The 19164-nt window shown below is 42.5% G+C and overlaps 1 protein-coding gene across 1 annotated transcript in view; it reads left to right on the forward strand.

The window, feature by feature from the left end:
* Positions 1–16819, forward strand: part of LOC128455022 (ephrin type-B receptor 1-B) — a 157251-nt gene extending 140432 nt beyond the window's left edge. Inside the window, exons 13-17 of the mRNA XM_053438651.1 lie at positions 5647–5796; positions 9701–9894; positions 11645–11800; positions 12558–14014; positions 16357–16819. Coding sequence (XP_053294626.1) covers positions 5647–5796; positions 9701–9894; positions 11645–11800; positions 12558–12666 — 609 coding nt within the window. The 3' untranslated portion in view covers positions 12667–14014; positions 16357–16819. The remainder of the gene's footprint in view (positions 1–5646; positions 5797–9700; positions 9895–11644; positions 11801–12557; positions 14015–16356) is intronic.
* Positions 16820–19164: the final 2345 nt, after the last annotated feature.

Raw genomic sequence — 19164 nt, forward strand, 5'->3', positions numbered from 1 at the left:
GAGCCTGTATTTAAAAAAATATATATCATACCCTACTGCAGAGTCACAAAATGAAAATTAAATTTGTTGGTGAACCAAATTATTTATTTATCTATTTTTTACCACCTGTGGAGGAACCACGAGGTGCGGGTTAAAGTTAAATTTGATGTAACCAGTTAATTGATATTTTGATGTGCAGAGTAATGATACAAAGTTATAAAATACAACGCTTGAAACTTCTGGGAAGAACATCTTTGATAAATGTTTTCGTAGTCTGTTACGAATACAAAAAGAGTACGGAATTGAAGGTTTGAAGGATAATTTTAAATATAGGTGAAAGATTTTCTGAAATTAAATTCTGATTTAAAATTACAATCAACAACATACAACCTTCTGGTGTCCAGCCTCCATCACTAGAATAATAAAATATATTTTTCTTCATCACTTGGATTTTACCTCCATTAGCAGCTGACATTAATTCTGAAACAGGATCATAAAGCTGCAGACACAAGGTGCATGGCAATATAAAGTGTACACATTTAAATTTTGATTGTGATTGCATTATCCAGAAGTAGAGCGGGAGGCTATTTGTGGTGTGCAGAAATGTTTTGTTCCTCTCTGTTATCTTCCCACACAGTGAATTCAAAAAGTGAACCCCTACTGTGTGGGAAGAACAATTTCTGATTCATTTTTTGGAATTCCTCAGTTAATCAAATCTAAAACACGAAAAGGCCGTAAAGTTCGCTTTTAAATCTGTAGAACACCAAACAAAACAAAGTCTTCCCTTTGAGTTAAGCATGACTTTACTTAATCTACTGTGAAAGACCAGTGTCTTTTTCTCCGCCAGACATTCCCATGGGTGTCTGAGTAACCAACGTCACTGTCACCAGCCACCTCTCTTCTTTTTTTTCCTCATCTCTGTCTGTCACTCTTCCTCTCTCAGCCTCTCCCTCCATCGCCTCCTCTCTTTCTCATTCTCTTCGGGGCAGACATCCAGGGCAGGCCGTGGCTCTCAGGATTTCATTAAAAGGATGTTGATGGAGCACTCTCCCCGTCCTAAGTAAATGTGCTTGAGTCCATTTGAGGGCACATTGTTTGGAAATGGATTACTGAAGTTGGAAGGAGTTCAGGGAAGGAGAGGAGGGAATGGAGGAGGGTAGAGGTCACACATTTCACTTTCAGATGAAGGAGAAAGTTTGTTTGGTATCTCTGCATATCTTCTGGGAAGTGATCAGGCGGAATAAAGACAAGAACAAACACTGGACTGGACTGAGTTGGTGATTATGGTACTTGAAAGGTAGATTTGTTTGTCCTGCAGCGGCCAGTCAGAGACAGTCCATGTGAGGGTATATGGCTCATTGACCCATTGACACCTGGTATTAACATCACATGGGGTCGGTGCTAAGTTTAGATCGGAAAGCACCCAAGTCCATCCTGAGATCCGATCACTCAGGTGGTCAAATTTGTCCTTCGCCACATATAAAGACCCGTCTGACTTTTTTTTGGTCTCCACCACCGACATATATCAACACTGACAATTATTTATATATATATATATATATCTTTTCAAATCTGTAAAGTCTCTCTCCCTTTCCCTCTCTAGATCATCAGACTCAGACTGGGAGAAAACAACATAATTTGTCTCGTGAACAGAAATTACGTATGTGATTATTTGCATATGCAGCAGGGAAGTGTGGTCTAATCACAAGTGGTCACAGGAGACCCATTCAGGACACAGTTTCCTGCCAGATGTGGACAGATGTGTGTAGAGTTCACCACTTGTGATCTGATATCTCTCAGGACGAATGCTGGTACCAGGTCTGAACAGGACCAGTGCTGAGGCAGAGCAAGTCATTGTAAAGACATGACAGGTGTTTCATATCCTTGCTACTTGTTCTCTACACACAAACACACACACCTATCGGCCAAGGGACCACAACGGACACCACTGAGTACACACATTACCAGGCCACCACATGTTTATCGTCAATCTTTCAGACCTGGCTGTCACAGCGGCACAGTCTTCTCACCGTGCTACTTCTGAACCTGACAGACCTGACCGCTACAGCTGTCAAAACTGGTCACCACCTGTCAGCGGCGGTCACAACCAGGCGGAACCAGTCACAAGCCGTAACCTCATTTAGGAGACATACAGGGAACACCACACCACACACCTGTGTCTCCTCAAGGTGTCATGGAGGTGTTCTCCACGTGGAGGACATGGGAAGCAACACAAATAAATAAATAGTGATAAATGTGACTTGTGATTGGACTGTCGCTGTCCAATTAGAATACGGTTTAAAGAAAAGGTCAAGAGGAGCCTTACACACAATGTGGTAGCTGTGAGTGCTGAATGGTTTCCACTCTCTTCACAGATTTTTCACACTTTGAGGTTTTTTCTTACTAATGTAAATCTTTTTTTCACAGGTAGAAAATTTTATCTCAAGCAGATTTGTACTTATTCGCATATAAGCTAAAAATCATACTGACCCTAATATGAGCATTTGCCGAGTTGGATATATATATGGTAATTAATTAGTTTTAAAAAAAAAAGAAAAAAAGAAAGGTGCCTGCGCATGTGATACGAGTGAATATCAGCAAACGAGATGTCAGCAGGAAAGCTTCCCCATGAGGGTTTTTGCTCCATGTGGATAAGTGAAGTCGTGCAAACAGGCGGGGGGGGGGCAGCTCTGTGTGACAAATCCGATGCTGTAGCCCATACAAATCAAAGCTAACACCAGAATTCAAACTACGCATCTGCCGAACCGTTAACACTACATTCACCGTCAACCAGCATGGCCACATGTATTAGCGTGCACTTTACAGTAGTTACAGTGAGAAAGGGCACAACCTGCTGCTGTTAGTTTCATGGAGGAGATGAGGGGCACTTAACGCAGAAGAAATGGTGTTTGAGATGATCGGAGAGCTGAAAGACCAGATGCAGTTAAAACCTGGTCAAGATTGAATGTCAGAAGAACAATTGAGTCAACGCCATCCTCCTCTGACACCGTGCTGCTCCATCCTACCCACTCACACTTCCGCAGCCATCTACAAGCACAAATTATTTGTCTCCCATTTAATTCTACCTGCTGCAACATTAGCCCAAAACACAGACCTGGCAACCCTGACGCAAGACTCTGTGACAAGCAACCGAGCAAATTAGGCATTAGGGAGCACGTAGGAAGGGTTAAGTCTGTCCTACTCAGTGTTCTAAGCACTTGAATCATGTGCATATGCCTGATTCTAATACATGCAGGTTTTGAGACACAATTGGTAAATGGGGGGGAAACGTATTTTTCGCCATCACGACACATTTATTTCAAGTTGTCACGCTCTCATGATAACTCGATTTTCAATCATTGTGACAACACTTTTCAAGCAGAAAATAGACCTATCCAGTGTCTGTGTGAAATGAACGCACTGCAGCCCACTTTATTTACAATGAGGAGAGTTTTGTGAAGTATCACTCGATGTCAATCATGGTTTCTCCTTTCAAGGTTCTGCAGCTGCAGCGGCTGCGTTAGCTTCAGTTGCTTCAGTTCGGTTTACCCGCACACGTTCTCAGTTAACTCTCCGGGAACATAAAAGTGTGTGAATTCCGTTTCAGGGGCATTATTTTACTTCAAGGCAAACAGAAAACAGCTTGTTCCTTTTTCAGTAGCCAGCAATATAGCATATCCAAAGAGCTCTCCCCATGCAGCGAGGCCTCACAAAGCACTCGCGCCTTTGTGTTGACATTAGGTCGGTTTTAATTCCCATCATGGCTTCTACACCCCGACTCATTCCTCGTGGTATTAGCGCTCTTTTTACTGAATCAAAAAAGCGCCGATGCTTTTTATTATGTTTTTGCCTCCTTCCCTTTATGCATGAGCTGTTCGGCACTTCATGTTATTAAAGCAGGATTTTGGCAGAGCTATCACTGGCCCACAGCAGTAATTACTAAAGGTTTGCATAGCTGCCTCTGACACTCCCGCCTTGGAAATGCATTACTAAAATCTGTCTCAGGCACACAGGGAGCTTCTTGTGAAGCCTGTATCTTTGCTCGGGCCATTTCATTGACACTCGGTTCATATCCCAACAGGGTCCTGGGGCGTGAGACCAGATGCACAGAGCAAAGAGGGGAGTAAGCAAGTGATGATAAAGAGAGGCTGTAACAGCGTTTTTGCTATGGGCAGCTTTTTTTTAGTTTTTGTTCCTTATGTCCTACATTTATTTCCTCGTTTTTCATCTTGTGTATGTTATTCCAAAAAACAATAATCGACTTGAAGCGTCGCCCCTGACAGAGTGATGGATAAAGGTGGATTGTCCCTTTGTATTTTTGTAGAGAAGACATTTGGCTTGTATCTGTGTAGCTCAATTGCTCTCGGACGAAAGAAAGGATGAAATAAAGTGTCCTGGGGTCTCGGTATAGATGATTCAGATATGGACTTGTCTGAAATATGAGAGAAGCATTGAAGTCACTGGGGCGCAGATAGCCTTTATTCCACTATTGATCTCTTCCTCTCCATATTTCTTTCACTTTCTCTCTCTGTCCCACCTCTGCGTAATTCCTCCCCCGCTCCCCGTCTCTCTTTTCTTCCACCGGCTGCTGTGCTCCAGCAGAGATGAGTGTTGCCTCTGCGTCTCTGAGTGTCCTGACAGCCGTCTCCATCCCGGGTCAGATGTTAAATCTCTTTTCAGGGTCGGTAGCCTCTCAAAGGTCAAACCCTGAAGGGGCGCTCATTAATGAGCTCAGCCTTTCCACCTCTGCACCGCCACACAGCACTGAACTCTGGAACCTACTTACTGTACACACACGCACAGGAAGCACACAAGCTGTTTGGGATTTCTCTTGTCCAGCATTGCAAACATCAGCCCTGTTTCCTGTATCTCATTCTCCTCCTCACTTATCACTTGTTTCTCTATGTTGCTGTTTATTCTCCCCCCCCCCCCCCCTCCCCTCGCTCTGGAGATATGAGCAGGGAACAGGGGGGTCTGTGTAGGTTTGAGGACTGTTTCCAACAGCAGCTTATCTGCAAATGCTCAGGTTCAGCTAATTGGCATTATTAAACTGGTGGCGAGCTCCACTCAGACAAACAGGGTGGAGCTATGGGGGATGGCGAGCCACAAACAGGAATTCATATGCGTGTCTGTTTGTGTGCACGGGCCCGTGCACGTAGAGTCATCTATGTTGGTGCCTGTGCGTATGTTCCCAAGTGTGTCTGTAAATGCGTGCGAGTGTGTGTGGAATTTTAAACAAGCAGCTGTCAATTTCAATCAACAGGGCGCGTGGCATGCCTGAGGCCCAGGTAGCCCAATTACAGGCAGACACGCTCGAAGTACTAGCAGAAGCGCAGGCCTATCTTCCTTTATTCAAACAGGGCTGTGGGAGAGGAGACACTAAATGTAATATTGGTCGACGTGTGAAGGGCGAACACTGTTGGGAGCTGCTGCTGAGACAGAGGCAGAATCGTGTGTGTGTTGCGCCTGCTGGAGGATTGATTCGCTGGCTGGATGAGGGGCTAAATGGTTAGACGGGTGGAGGAAGGCATGCGAGGCGAGCGCGGGGGTGTCATGGGCAATGTCCAACTTTAATGTGGCACCAGTGAAAGGGAATTTGGCAATGAACTGTTTTAGATCTCAGGAGTTCCACCCACTTGACCTGCTGCGCCTCTTTTCTCTCGATAGGGCGGGAAGATCCCAGTGAGGTGGACGGCGCCGGAGGCCATCGCTTACAGGAAGTTCACCTCGGCCAGCGACGTGTGGAGCTACGGCATCGTCATGTGGGAAGTGATGTCGTTTGGAGAGAGGCCTTACTGGGACATGTCCAACCAAGATGTAAGTTTCCAAAAGAATAAATGCTGTCAGTATTTTCTAAATATTATTCTGTCGATATTTGGGTAGAACATATAGTGAGTGATCAATTATGACGACAGGGAGAAAGGTCTAATAGTAAAGAATGTGCTGACCTCTTATTTACACTCACTTGAGTATGACGTTTTTCCCAGGGAGTTCAAGTGCCCGTTTCATGGGATCTTTTAGGAAGATCATAAAAAGGAACATTTAAGTTGGGGTTTGAATCTGAATAAAGTGCATCATTAATAGAACAGCGGTTCTCATAGCGATGTGGTTGTACTTGTGTTTCACCTCTTTGTTAAACATTTAAAGATGAAAAAATTAAGTAAAGTATCTTTATTGTACCAACATTTGAAATTGGTTTCTAGCCAGGATATGAAAAAATGCACATATAAAGATCAACTTACAACATGATAAGACGGCCATAGTGATACATAGGAGTTAATTCAGTGTTGTGGTCAAAGTGCAGAAGTTAAATAAGCAGCTGACTGTAACATATCTGCCATTAACAATTGACAATTATCATATATATCTATTTGCCCTCATAATAGAAACCCTGAGGGTACCTGCTCAAATTTGTCCTCAGAGGCGGATCTTGGCATTATAAAATATTCGAAGCCTTTCGGATCACCAGTCAGATTAACATTACAAGCAACCAGGCAGAACATCAGGTATAATTCAATAAAACTTCAATAAAATCAGTGTCACCACCTCAGAGGAGACATTTAAAGAACAGATTTTTCTCCACCAGCTCAATACCAGCACATTTGATCAGGCAGTTCAGGGCTGATAACATCTGATGACCTTGTCTTTTATTTAAAAGCATCCAATAAAATAAAGCAGGAATTAAACAACTATACAAAACGATCAACCACAGGCTCATGATGTTGCTCAATCCCTTTCAAGCTAATTCACAGAATTGTCTGCAAATGTCAATATGTGTTAGTCAGTGGTCCCAAAAAGGATTTTATGTCCAAGGACGTGATGGAGTCTGTGAACGCTTGTTTCTATGAATGTGATGAGACAAGAATCCCTGTATTCACGTAGATCACCGATTCCCATGGAATCCGTCCATGTTAGCGCTGCACCTATACATTATTTTTATTAATCGAGTATTCTATTGATTATTCCATCGATTAGTCGAGGAATGACTTAAGCCTCATTGAATAGCAATAGTAAATATCTAAAAGAGAATAAAAAGCCTTTCTCAACTAACTCGTACTCATTTTAGAAAATAACATTAACATCAGCTAACATTTTATTGGTTAAAATGAATCGAACATCTGTCCAAACTAAACTAATTTAGTGCATTTAAGTGCCACCTGGTTCTCTGAATATTAATGTTGAACACAGCTTCAAGTGCAGCACACGAGTGAGGCTGCACACAGTCGGATGTTCATGTTAGATGAGGTGACCGCTGAGCAGTCTATAGTTATACGGATTAAACAACGGGAATCCGGCTTGAAGAATCTGAATCTAAAATGTAATGTCAGTTACTTCAGCCCTAATCCGTTTTATTGCTAAACGATTGGATGTAGGGCCAGAATAAAGGAACGCGTTCTCATGAATTAATTTATTACGATCACAGGCTCATTAAATATCTCTTGATTTGTGTTAAAGATCCTTGAGGAAAAAGAAGTATTCAGGTTTTTGTAATTCTATTATAAACATAAAAGAAACTCAGAAACTCGCCATTACTGTGCCGACTCTTGAGAACAGGACTTTAAGACACTCAAATTCTGGCTGACCTAGGTCGACACATCCAATAAAACTTTTGTAAAAAAATATTAAAAAGCTTTGACTATAGGAACCGGCTGCCAGTCGCCACACGAGCTGCCCCCCCCCTTTATGGATAACTCATAAGAGCGGAAGCTGCAATAAATCACACATTGTTTATCAGTCCCCATCTCATAGCATCATCACTAGAGATGTCCTTGACTCTGACTTTGAATGCTGTCTCACACTAGCCCCTTTCCTTCCTGGCCGGCTTTTGAGAGCAATGAATGATTGCCGAGAGCTCTGCTTTGTTCCCCATGTCCGTTTGGATAAGGTCCACACGCACATATGCACACAGAGACTCACACAAACACACACAACCATTGGATATAGTCCCATAGTATGAGGTTTCTCCCTAGGCTCCCCTCGTGAGACAACTAGCCAGCCATCAGGCCTCTATGGACCCTACTCCACAAGGAGCGTCCAACCCAGCAGATGTTGCCTCAGTGGGCCAGCAGCATACACTGCCTGTTGGGACTAATGCAGGGGGGAGGACTGGCACCACTCAGCGTGTCCGGCTGCTCGGTCCACGCACACATGCACAATTTAAAACACAAACACACACACACGCTCCTCGCTATGCACCATTTGTCAAGATTTTTCTGCTGAGTTGCATTCAACTCTGAAGTGGAGATGCCAACCTATAGGGCAGCCTCTAATTTTTAATGATAGTATCTTTTCCACTCGAATTCACACCTTTATCTCACGACTATGCATTTTTAATAATGCGTATATCTATAACAAGTGTGGATATAGAGGAAGAGATCAAAGCTGGGTTAATTCAGTGTGCAATAAATCAATCTATAGTCATTTTAAAGTGTCAAATAACTGTTTTACTTTGATGCAATATATTAATTCTTTATAAGTGTCTCTCTTTGGATTTAGTTTTTGTCAGCATTAAGCATTAACATTTTGGTCTTGTATAAATCAAGACCCAGAATGAACAATTTTATCAAACTTCAGGAAAAAGCTTTCAAATAAAATGTCTTATATATCATCTTATCATCCGACTGATTTTAACAGTTAGGTTTGGAAAGATGCAGCAACATTAGCACATCTGATTCAAATTGTCTCTTGCAATATGAGTAGATCAGAAAGTAACCAGAAAAGAAGAAAAGCCTTTACAATCCAAAAGGAATCTTATACAACAGCCCTTTAATAAATTCTAACTTTATAATGATTTTATTCTGTAACTTTGCAGGTTTGGTGGAGTGGTTATACTAGATTGTGTTATACAGCATGTCATTTTAATATAATAAGTGTATATTTATACATCTACCACTGTTGTTAATGGGTTCTTATGCACGGCTGGTTTGTTGGTATATTTATTACAAAACATGTATTGGAAATACAAAACATGAAATTTGAAGAATATTGAATTCAATGCTTTTATGTCACATTTACATTTAACTCCCTTTCACCCTGGACGAAAAGCCACTAATACCCAGATTGTATATATTCGGGGATGTAAACATGACACCAAGGGGATTCAATTTGAAAAGGCTAAAGCAAAATATATTTAAAGTAACCTGAAACCACATGCTCACTGGCCTTCAAAATGTCAAAGTTGAGACACTAGAATAAGAAACAGAAAACAGAAAGGTAGACTCGTCCACTGGCGATATTCAATCACCTTTTTTTAAGCAATTCAATTTAAAAACGTGTATATACATGTAGGTTTTAATCTATGTGTAAAAAAGGCTGTTAGTGGTAATGAGTGGTGCATTGAAACTGCACTGGACTGTAGGTCTATGCAATCTGCCAGTGACTTTACTACAGTGACCCTCCCCTGACCTTCTCTGTCCCTGCTCCCTCCTCCAAGAGCAACATGTCATTGGCTTGAGTCAAGTGGAAGGGCACACCACCTTGAATGTTGTCAGTCGAGTGACCAATAGAGTGTGTGTGTTTGAGTGGGGGTGGGGCGGCAGGGCTGAGTGTGTCAAGAAAACAAACTGGATATGCTCAATTATGATAAATATCACTAAATAGTCAGAATACTATTTCATTTTTGACGAGGTAAATCTTGGACAACCAGCTCGCCCATAGAAACACACTACCAGGGACAGTTATTAAATGTAATGACTGTTTGACTTCGCCCCTCCTCCCTTAGGTGATTAATGCCATCGAGCAGGACTACCGTCTGCCACCGCCCATGGACTGCCCCAGCGCCCTGCACCAGCTGATGCTCGACTGCTGGCAGAAGGACCGCAACGTGCGACCCCGCTTCACCGACATCGTCAGCACCCTGGACAAGATGATCCGTAACCCCACCAGCCTCAAAGCTGTGGCCAACATCCCTGCAGTGTGAGTAAAGACATAAGCAACACACCCTCTGTCAACACCTCTTACATATTCATGTTCAAGTGGGCATTAAGTACACACAAGTGTGCCTTTCATCTGTATACTGTATATATATGTGCAAACAGTATTTACACAGGACAGCATTCGCACGCTTTACTTTTTCATCCTCTCATTAAATAATCATGAATGTTTTACTGCTGATTTGCATAAAACATGAATTTTTTCTTCCCTGTGATTTTTTCCTTTCTGCTTATGAGTCAACTCCCCTCACCCTAATATTGGCTTTGGAAAGTTCACTTTTTACACATATTGCGGTCTCACATTATTCTTATTCTAATTATTCTTACCCCAAGAGGGGAAAAAAAAATGTTTGTTTCTTTGGAGAAATGAAGACTAACAGAAACCTCACATCTACCATAGCATTATTTTTTCGAGGGACAATTGGCCCTGATTGGTTTTGAATGTTACCGGGAGTCTTCTTGCCAGTTTTTCCACACCTTGTGTTGGACAATTTCTTTCAGCATCGGTCAAAGATCCTCTCAGGCTTGGCCAGATTGGACGCGGACTGCACGCTTCAGGTTTCTCCACAGATTTTCCATTTCAATTTTCAGGCTTTGGCTGGCCCACTGAGGGTCATTCAGAGACTTGTCCTGAAGCCACTTGTTTTGGCTGTGGCCTCTGGGCGTCTGCCATGCTGTAAAGTGAACTTTTTAGCCTCATGTGAGTTTGAGTGTGTGAAATGTAGCATTTTTTTTCTTCGTTTCTTCATGGTCCCATCTGTCTTTAGCTCGGTTTGCTGTTTCTTTGTTACCAGTTTCATAGTATCTGACACCGTGAAGTATCACCACAGCACACTTCATTGTGGGGATAGGATTGCTCAGGTAATAAGTGGTGTCGTTGTTTCTGCTTGGTGCAGCACTTGGCTTTCAGACCAAGGAATGAAGGTTTTTACCCTTTATACAGAAGAACATCTTCTCTTTCTTATATATATAAGTTAATTTATATATATAAGCTGCTTTCATAAATGCACTAGACTCTGCAGAGGAGGTGCATGTCTGAAATGTCTAAGTGAGGCGCTCCACAGGTTCTACGGACTTTATCCTCCTGGCCTCTTGGTGTAAAGTCTGTAGAAATTCAGGAAGATCCGATGTGAGAGCACAGCAGCGGATCCCCCGCCGGAGTCACTGCAAGCGTGTGGGGGGGCTGTTGATGCTTCTAACATGTGACAGACACAAAAACAAAAAAGGAAGAAAACCAATATCTCCCTGTAAGAAGTGTGTGACACACACATAGAAGACACTGACGAAGATGTGAAGAGAGATCGTGGTGATAAGAGCTTACAACTGTGTCACGTTGCTGTAGCGAAAATCAAGTGATCTACTCGGCGGAGTTAATACGTCACTGTTGTGAACATGTTATAGTCTGAAAGGCAAACTCTGGTGAAACTCTGTAGATAATTATTCCGATTTTAACCATGGGTCATGTCTTTAAACGACTATATAAGTTTAAATATCAATATAATTTTATTGATCATGTCAGAATACTTTCCAAAGCCATTGTTCACACTGTATGCACACACAGTTCACTTTCTTCCTCTCACACCAACACCCACGCAAGCACCAGAACCACAGTTACTCTCCTCCTCTATAAATCCCCCTTGCTTAATATTGCATCAAAGCAGCTGCACTATATCTCCGCTTACCCCTGTTCTTCTCTCGCTCACTCTCCCTCTGTCTCTCTCCCTCCCCTGCAGGCCTTCTCAGCCACTGTTGGACAGATCCATACCTGACTTCAACACCTTTAGCTCAGTCGAGGACTGGCTCACCGCCATAAAGATGAGCCAGTACAGAGACAACTTCCTCAACTCAGGCTTTACCTCCCTGCAGCTAGTGGCTCAAATGACCTCAGAGTGAGTTCACCCGCTCGTGTGCAAATGAAGATTTTCCAAACCCATATGGCACTTGATGGGCACACTCATATAAAATGACATCAAGTGCATTTATTTTTTGGCATGAATGTGACCAGCGACTCAGTCTCTGAATGATAGCATCAAAGTAGAGCCTGTATGGGTAATGCATTAAAATATGACTCATCATTATGGAAAATAACAGGGTTGTGTCTGTGCCAATATTTCCATTTGTGCTGTGAGCAGTTGGCCAAAAATATGGCTCTGAACGTAAAGGCTTTAAATACATGTTTTAAAAGGCATATTTATTCACTGCTGCTTATGTGGAGTATTTTAAAAGGTTGGGTCACGAAAGCTGTTCTCAAAGTACTCGTAGCACCAATCGACACAAATACGTGCTCTCCATTTATTTTAATTAACAATGTTGCTTGGAGTGGAAATGTGTGCGAAAATGTAAAACCATTCTAACATATTTTATTAAAAAAGTATGCTTCGGGCATGGTGGCATTTCCTCTCTCAAGTAAGAGAATACATTTGATCAATTTGTGTTTTCATTCATTCCAGATATCCATCTGGAAATTGTGCTTTTATATAAAGTACAGGGATGTTCGGAGTGTAAACATTCCAGGAATGTTTGGTAGTGAAATCATCTCATACTCAAGTGATCCATCTTCAATATGATGGAAATCCCTTCATCTGTCCCTTCAAAATCTATTCCTGCTCTTCAATGTTCTGTCTCTGTGCCTCTTTCTCTTCATAGGGATCTGCTGAGAATAGGAGTGACCCTGGCCGGCCACCAGAAGAAGATCCTCAGTAATATCCAGTCCATGAGGGTGCAGATGAGCCAGGCGCCCATCACCATGGCATGACTACAGGGGGCGCCGTGCCACGGAACGGGCAGCATTCGCAGGACCAACGACAATGGCAGCCCTCGAATGACCCCCGATCCATCGGAACGCGCCAGAGTTGAGACTATTGTCTTAATCTAATTCACTACCATGACAACAGGAGACCAGGGTCTACACTACCATATGGTTAACAGCTATCACACTTCATGCAATCCACACCAGGAGTTCAGGGTCCAGACTTGATACTGTTTCTCTACTAGTCCACGGATGGGAAGGTAGACGTCACTTATGAACAGCCATTCATGTCATTGTGAACCAAAATAACACAACAACAATCAAGACATTTACACAGGGACTCACTCACAATTTCAGACTGTACTATGAACTGAGTGCTGTTGTATTTCTATATTATCTGGACTAGAAGGTGTTCAAATTGTAAACAGAAGCCTGAGACACTTTGGAACAACGTGTGACCTGTGATTTTATTTCCATACTGTCGTCAATGTGTGCAATGAAGATGCCTTGAGCTGGCCAGAAATAAGAAAAAGCAATTACCAGTAGGAATAATAGGAGGGAGGAGAATACAGGGATGTACAGAGGAGCACCATCGTCAACTTTCATATCATCTTTTGCTTGTTAGAAAGACTGAAATGGTGAAAAATGCAGAGCTTAGTTATATTTCGGTCTTCAAACATCTGTTTGTTTGTTTGTTTGTTTTTATCACTATAGCAAGATGCCGTCCACTTGTATTTTAACTTTAACACTACCTGTGGAGACCTGGGTGGAAGGCCTTGCCAAAGGACTTCTTAGCCAGCCCCACCCAGATTCAGAGATTATAAATATGTTTATCTCTTGCTAAATATGATTATATCTTTCATAATTAACCTTCATATTGAAGGTGATATGTATGAATATGTATGTACAGAACTCTCTGCTTGCATTTTTGGCAAAGACATGTTTGTTGATTAGATTGTTATGATTAGACACATGAAATGTGTAGATTCCCATGGTGCCCTGGTTCCCCTCCGGACGACTGTATAATGGACACTGGCTTGTGCGTCTCCCTGTTCCAGGGGGACGAGGACAATCCTGACTGAATCTTAACTGAACGGAATCATGGGTGAATAATTGGTATTGTAGATCTATATGAAATTGCTGTAGGCGTTTAAATAATTGACAAAATATCCATCTATTGGAGATCATGTTAAATGTGGGTGTACACATGCTGTTTCTTGCTGGTGAGCACTTACTTGTACAGATATGGTTTATGTTTTCTTTTCCTTTTGATCTGTTGTTTTTTTTTGTCGGGAGTGTTCAGCACCATCCAGAGGGGAAGGAAACTCCAAGCACTGGCTGGCTCAAATCTACGGTAAGTAACTGCTGTTCACACAGGAAAAAAGAAAAAAAAAACACAACATAAAGAAAACCCCTCTGTATGTGGTGGATTTTATTTTAAGAAAATCAAGTGTTTCATCCTCACGGGTGCTGCAAATATCTTGGCCAAAACAAGATCTTGTGCTAGTTTGAAATGCGTGGGCGAGCAGCTAATCATGGCAGAGGAAACTGGAGAGAATCTGCATCACTTCTCTACACAATGAACATGAACATCTGGGCTGAGGTGTGTCACCAGATGTGTGATGCCATCCCGGTGAACACGCAGACATAAACAGCCCACATGGTCACTCTGCTCACAGTCCAGCCTCCAATAGACTGCTGCTGCTAAACTGCTGAGTAAATCTATGCTAGCTTTACACCCTGCTGCCGTATCGGTGGGCAGGTTGAGCGTAAACTGCCGCGGGGGCTCAGACAATGTCATGCATGTTTGAATCCTGCAGATATTGGTGTTTGGAGGTATATCCTTTTGTAAGGATCACATTGTGAGAAGGAGAGAATAACATTGTGAAGGGTGGGCGTCACGATGGTGCGATGGTTAGCACTGTTGCCTCACACCAAGAACGTTCCCAGTTACAATGCCAGCTCGGCCGGGGTCTCTCTGAGTGGAGTTTGCATGTTCTCCCTGTGTCTGCGTGGGTTTTCTTTGGTTGCTCCCCCCCACAGTCCAAAGACTTGAATAGGAGATAGCTTGATCGGATATGCTAAATCGACCATAGGTGTAAGTGTGAATGGTTGTTGGTCTCAGTATATTGGCCCTGCTATATGCTGGCAATCTGTCCGTGGTGCACCCCACCTCTCGCCAAATGTCGGTTGGGATTGGCTCCAGCCCCACACCCCCCCCCCCCCCCCCCCCCGGGACCTTCAAAGAGCAAGCGGCATTGACCATGGATGGATTTTAATATGCTGTGTGATTTTTGTTTTCCCTCTTGCTGGTCACTTGCTTCAGTCTGAGGCTTTGAGAAAGCAAAGAGGCATTGTTGTTATATCTAATAAATCAAGTGTTGTCAAGTGTTCATTAAATAATGTTACATTTGAGAGCAAACTGACCTAAATGTTCCCGTGGCAATATTCCTCTGACATGCAACCGTGGCTGTATGTCAGAGGAAGTCTCCGAGGAAGTCTCTTAGCTCACAGACAATTATCATGAGCTATTGACGCATCAATTCTTTGCTGTAGCTGTGACCCTGCTGTAATCCCTTTGGCCCTTTTCGAACAGACATGAGTGACGACAGCTCCAGCCACCTCGCATCCAAATTTAGAAATTGATGGCAGGCCCATTAGCAGATTATTAAGTATACTCACCACCCTCAAGTCATCCTCCTCCTCCTCTGTCTGTCCCGCCCTGCCCTCTCTTCCGGCTATCCAGCTGGCTGGCAGATCCCCAGCTCATTTATCCTGGGTGTAACCAAGCTGTCCTGGGCCAGAGCCGGCCTCGGTTTGGGCCAGAGCCGGACCTGAGAAATGGCTGGCTCCATGCTCCGGTGGGCCCAGGCGGTGGTCAAACATCTGCTGGGACCCGGTCTGACAGGCATCTGATCATCCACGGGGAGGGAGACTGATGAGACAGACACACACACACACATTGGAAACCTTGATTACGTTATTCTCCTGCCTGGTTTCCAGTTAGTTCATTGATGTCAATCAGCCACTTCCCCTTTCGCAATCTGGTTTTTAAGGCTTCATCTCTTTCATTATATAAAAGTTCAATTATTTGCTTTGCTAATTCAAAATACTGTAATCAAGCAACTGGATTGTCTCGTGGGTAACATCAATTGGCTTTTTCTTTTCAATTATCCAAGTTATTGATTTACTGAGTATTTCTAAACATAATCTCATGCTCTTCGAGATTGGCATAAATCCTCTTCACCCAACCCCGTGATTCAATTTGAATGCATTAGTCCTCCATTCAACTCAGTCTTGTGTATTTGCTTTGCAACCCAAGAGCCTGTGAATGAGATGATAGAACGCATTCATTACGCAACAGTGTAATTCAGTTTTCCCCCATTTGCTCTGTTTGTCTATCTAAATATCTGACTGTAATGACACTCCAGCGTGATGAATGGAGGGGCGGTTCGCCATCCCGCTCCGAAAAGCTGTCTCGTACGGAGGCCATTCATCACACAGTGATACAAAGCATACGAACAGAGCTTGTTAAATGTTTCACGGAGCTGTAACTGTCTGAGAAGTGACCATCGAGCCGATTTCACGCCTGTCGTTTATAGGTCGGACAGGCGGAACCTGTGTTCACCTGAAAATGATCCGACATGACGTCCTGAAAAACTCAACTTGCGTTCTGTCTTTTTTCTTCTGTTTCAGACTGCGGGAGACTTACACACATATTAAACAGCACAGACACAACACTTCATATTCACACACACACAAAACACACACTGGGAACCCAGAAGATTTGCTGTTGCCAGCTGACTCAGAGGAAGACCAGGACCCTTCCAGAGAACCAGTCACAACCTCCCTATGGTACAAAACAGTAGAGCTGAATATGACTGCACACTTCATAATTTGTTTATTTGTATATGTCTGTGAGAGAGAATGAGATTGTGTGTGTGTGTTTGTGTGTGTGTAGCAGGCGCATTAGTGTGTACAGACATAAATGTGTGCATAGGTACATTGTTTAAATGTGTGAACATCTGCTTTATTTTTTCGTTTTTCGTTTTTGTATAGCTACCACTTGTAAATTGTGACATGTGTCAAGAGTTTGTAAGCTGTAACTTTCTGAGAACTATTGTACTAAAATGCACTCAATAAAGGCCTTGGAAAACAAGTGAAGTCACTTCATGGTTTGTTTGACTCCTTGGGTGATCATTCTGTTTTCATTAATGATGAGTCACGAGAAGCAGAGAGGAAGGGTTATTATCCAGTAACACTGCTGTCAGCGCTGTGCACCGATGTGACACCCAATGCTTGGTTTCATAGCGTTTCATAGGAAATAAACAGTTTGTCAGTGCTGGTCTGGCTGCCTGGCGGCTCATGTTAAAGCCCATCAGCCACCAATAAATGAGCCGTCACTCGGATTACACGCAAATGCAAAAAATGACTCTCCAGGAAAATTGACAATATTTTGACAAACTAGAGGAAATTATCCTTCCATCAACACTCTTATCTGGGTCTCAAACACACTTTAACAAACACCAACACACACATACGGTGCAAATACACAAGCCTCGTAAATGATGTTTGCCAGGGACTTTCAGAGCACTCCAAACACTGAGAAGTGTGTTGCACAGTAATGATATGGTTAATGAGGTGAGTCATACGATATGGGGATGTATCCAACACACAGTGCTCCTCCATAACTACGTATTAGTTCTAATTGATTGATAACATGCAGCTCGTGTTAGCAGAGAGACTGCACTCTGTAGGGACATGATTCACCAAAAGGTCAATTTTCTGTCTATGCATGTGTTGGGGAGGATAAATAACAGTGTTTCAGGTCACTTCGGCCTTTAATGAAGGTGTAAGAAATGATGTCACACAGGAAGTTGTCACAGCGGCTGCTGCTCACATAGAAACCTTTTGACATGGTGTTGATGAATATGTGGGTAACTTTGGATTAAAAGTAAATTAACACCAGGGTGAAAAGCAGAAAATCACCGGCCTCACTGGTCGAAAGCTTCTGGTTCCAGAAGAAGAAGTCTCATTAATTTGATTAATTATCCCAAAGATAACTTCATGTGACTCAACCGTAGAAGCTCTTCTATTGGTGTGAAACTGCCTCGGTTTGAAGCCTCAGTACAAATATTGGGAACTGCTTCTCCAAATATTAGTTGTTTTCTTATTTTCAGCTTTTGCTGTCAAAACCTGACAGTACAGGGGTGTGCAGAAGAAGAAATGTGCAAGGAGAGAAGTTATTACAAATCCCAATGTGCATTTCAGCAAGAAGGACCCAAAGATGACTGTTGCTAGAGACTGCAAAGAAAACACATTTTAAAACCTGCAGCTTAACAAAACCAGTTCATCATTAATGCCATAGTAACTTGTAGATAAATTGGTTTGGTTCAAAACTGCAACAACAAAGGTTCCATTTGTGCCTCTGACTAAAACAGCAAGAGCAGCCAAGATCTAGGCAACTTAGTATGTAGATCGGTTCAGGCCAAAATTACAAAATGAGATTTTACAGAAGCTGAGTTGAAATAATTAAAACTCGGTGCCTTAACACAAGCAAAAACATTTATCATGTTATGACATTTCCATGTTTCTACTGTATCTAATTATGTAAACACTGAGGCAATTTGGCAGATTTTAAACTAATCTCCAGATAAGCCAATAGATTGAAGTTGAACAGTTAAATTATTACCTTAACTGTAGATCCGTATACAGGCTGACCTCATTGTTCAACTTTTACATAAATACTGTAGCACCGCAGACAGTTACTGGATAAATCTCGGTATCTGCAGGATCTGGGATCTGTTCACAAGCTCTCTGATTGGCTGTCTCTTGCCCTGACATTGTTGCCATGCACCCAGATTTTAGTAATTACTTGAGATTATTATTGTTACCTTTAAAAAAGATGAGCATATTTTTTTTGTAATTTCTTTTAATAGCTGAGTCTATATCAGGAAATGCTGAAGACAAACAATAGCACATTTCACAGGAGATGTCTTATTGTTCAGGAGACACCTCAAGGTCATGTGGATGGTTTAATTGAGGCGTTCTGCTAATAGTTAAACAGACGTAATGACCATTGAGAGGGAGATGCTCTTTATAGTATCCTTTCCCTGCACCTCTATCTTAATTGGGCCTGTTTGTCACTTTAATCAGAGCTATTAGAGGGATGTTGCCCTCCTGACAATGAGTTCTACATTACACTGGGAGTGAAAGCTGATTTGTGAGTGAGAGAAACTGCATGTGACAGACAAAATGAGACTGACAGAAAGCCATAGACGGGAAGACACGGACGAGTGCGGAGAGCATTTTCTTAAAAGTACGCTTCATGTGTAGCAGGGTGTTTATCGCTGACGGTGGAGTCCGCTCATTTTATTTCACATTAAAGTCACAGGAAGTTTGAAAAGTGACTTCTCAGCATCAAATCTTCACCTTAATCAATATTCCCTGAGCAATCACCTGTGAGGAAGGGATTGGTGCACAGCAGGGAACTCCTGCAGAGCG

This window comes from Pleuronectes platessa, chromosome 13 (genome assembly GCF_947347685.1).
Source record: "Pleuronectes platessa chromosome 13, fPlePla1.1, whole genome shotgun sequence".
Classification (NCBI taxonomy): Eukaryota; Metazoa; Chordata; class Actinopteri; order Pleuronectiformes; family Pleuronectidae; genus Pleuronectes; species Pleuronectes platessa.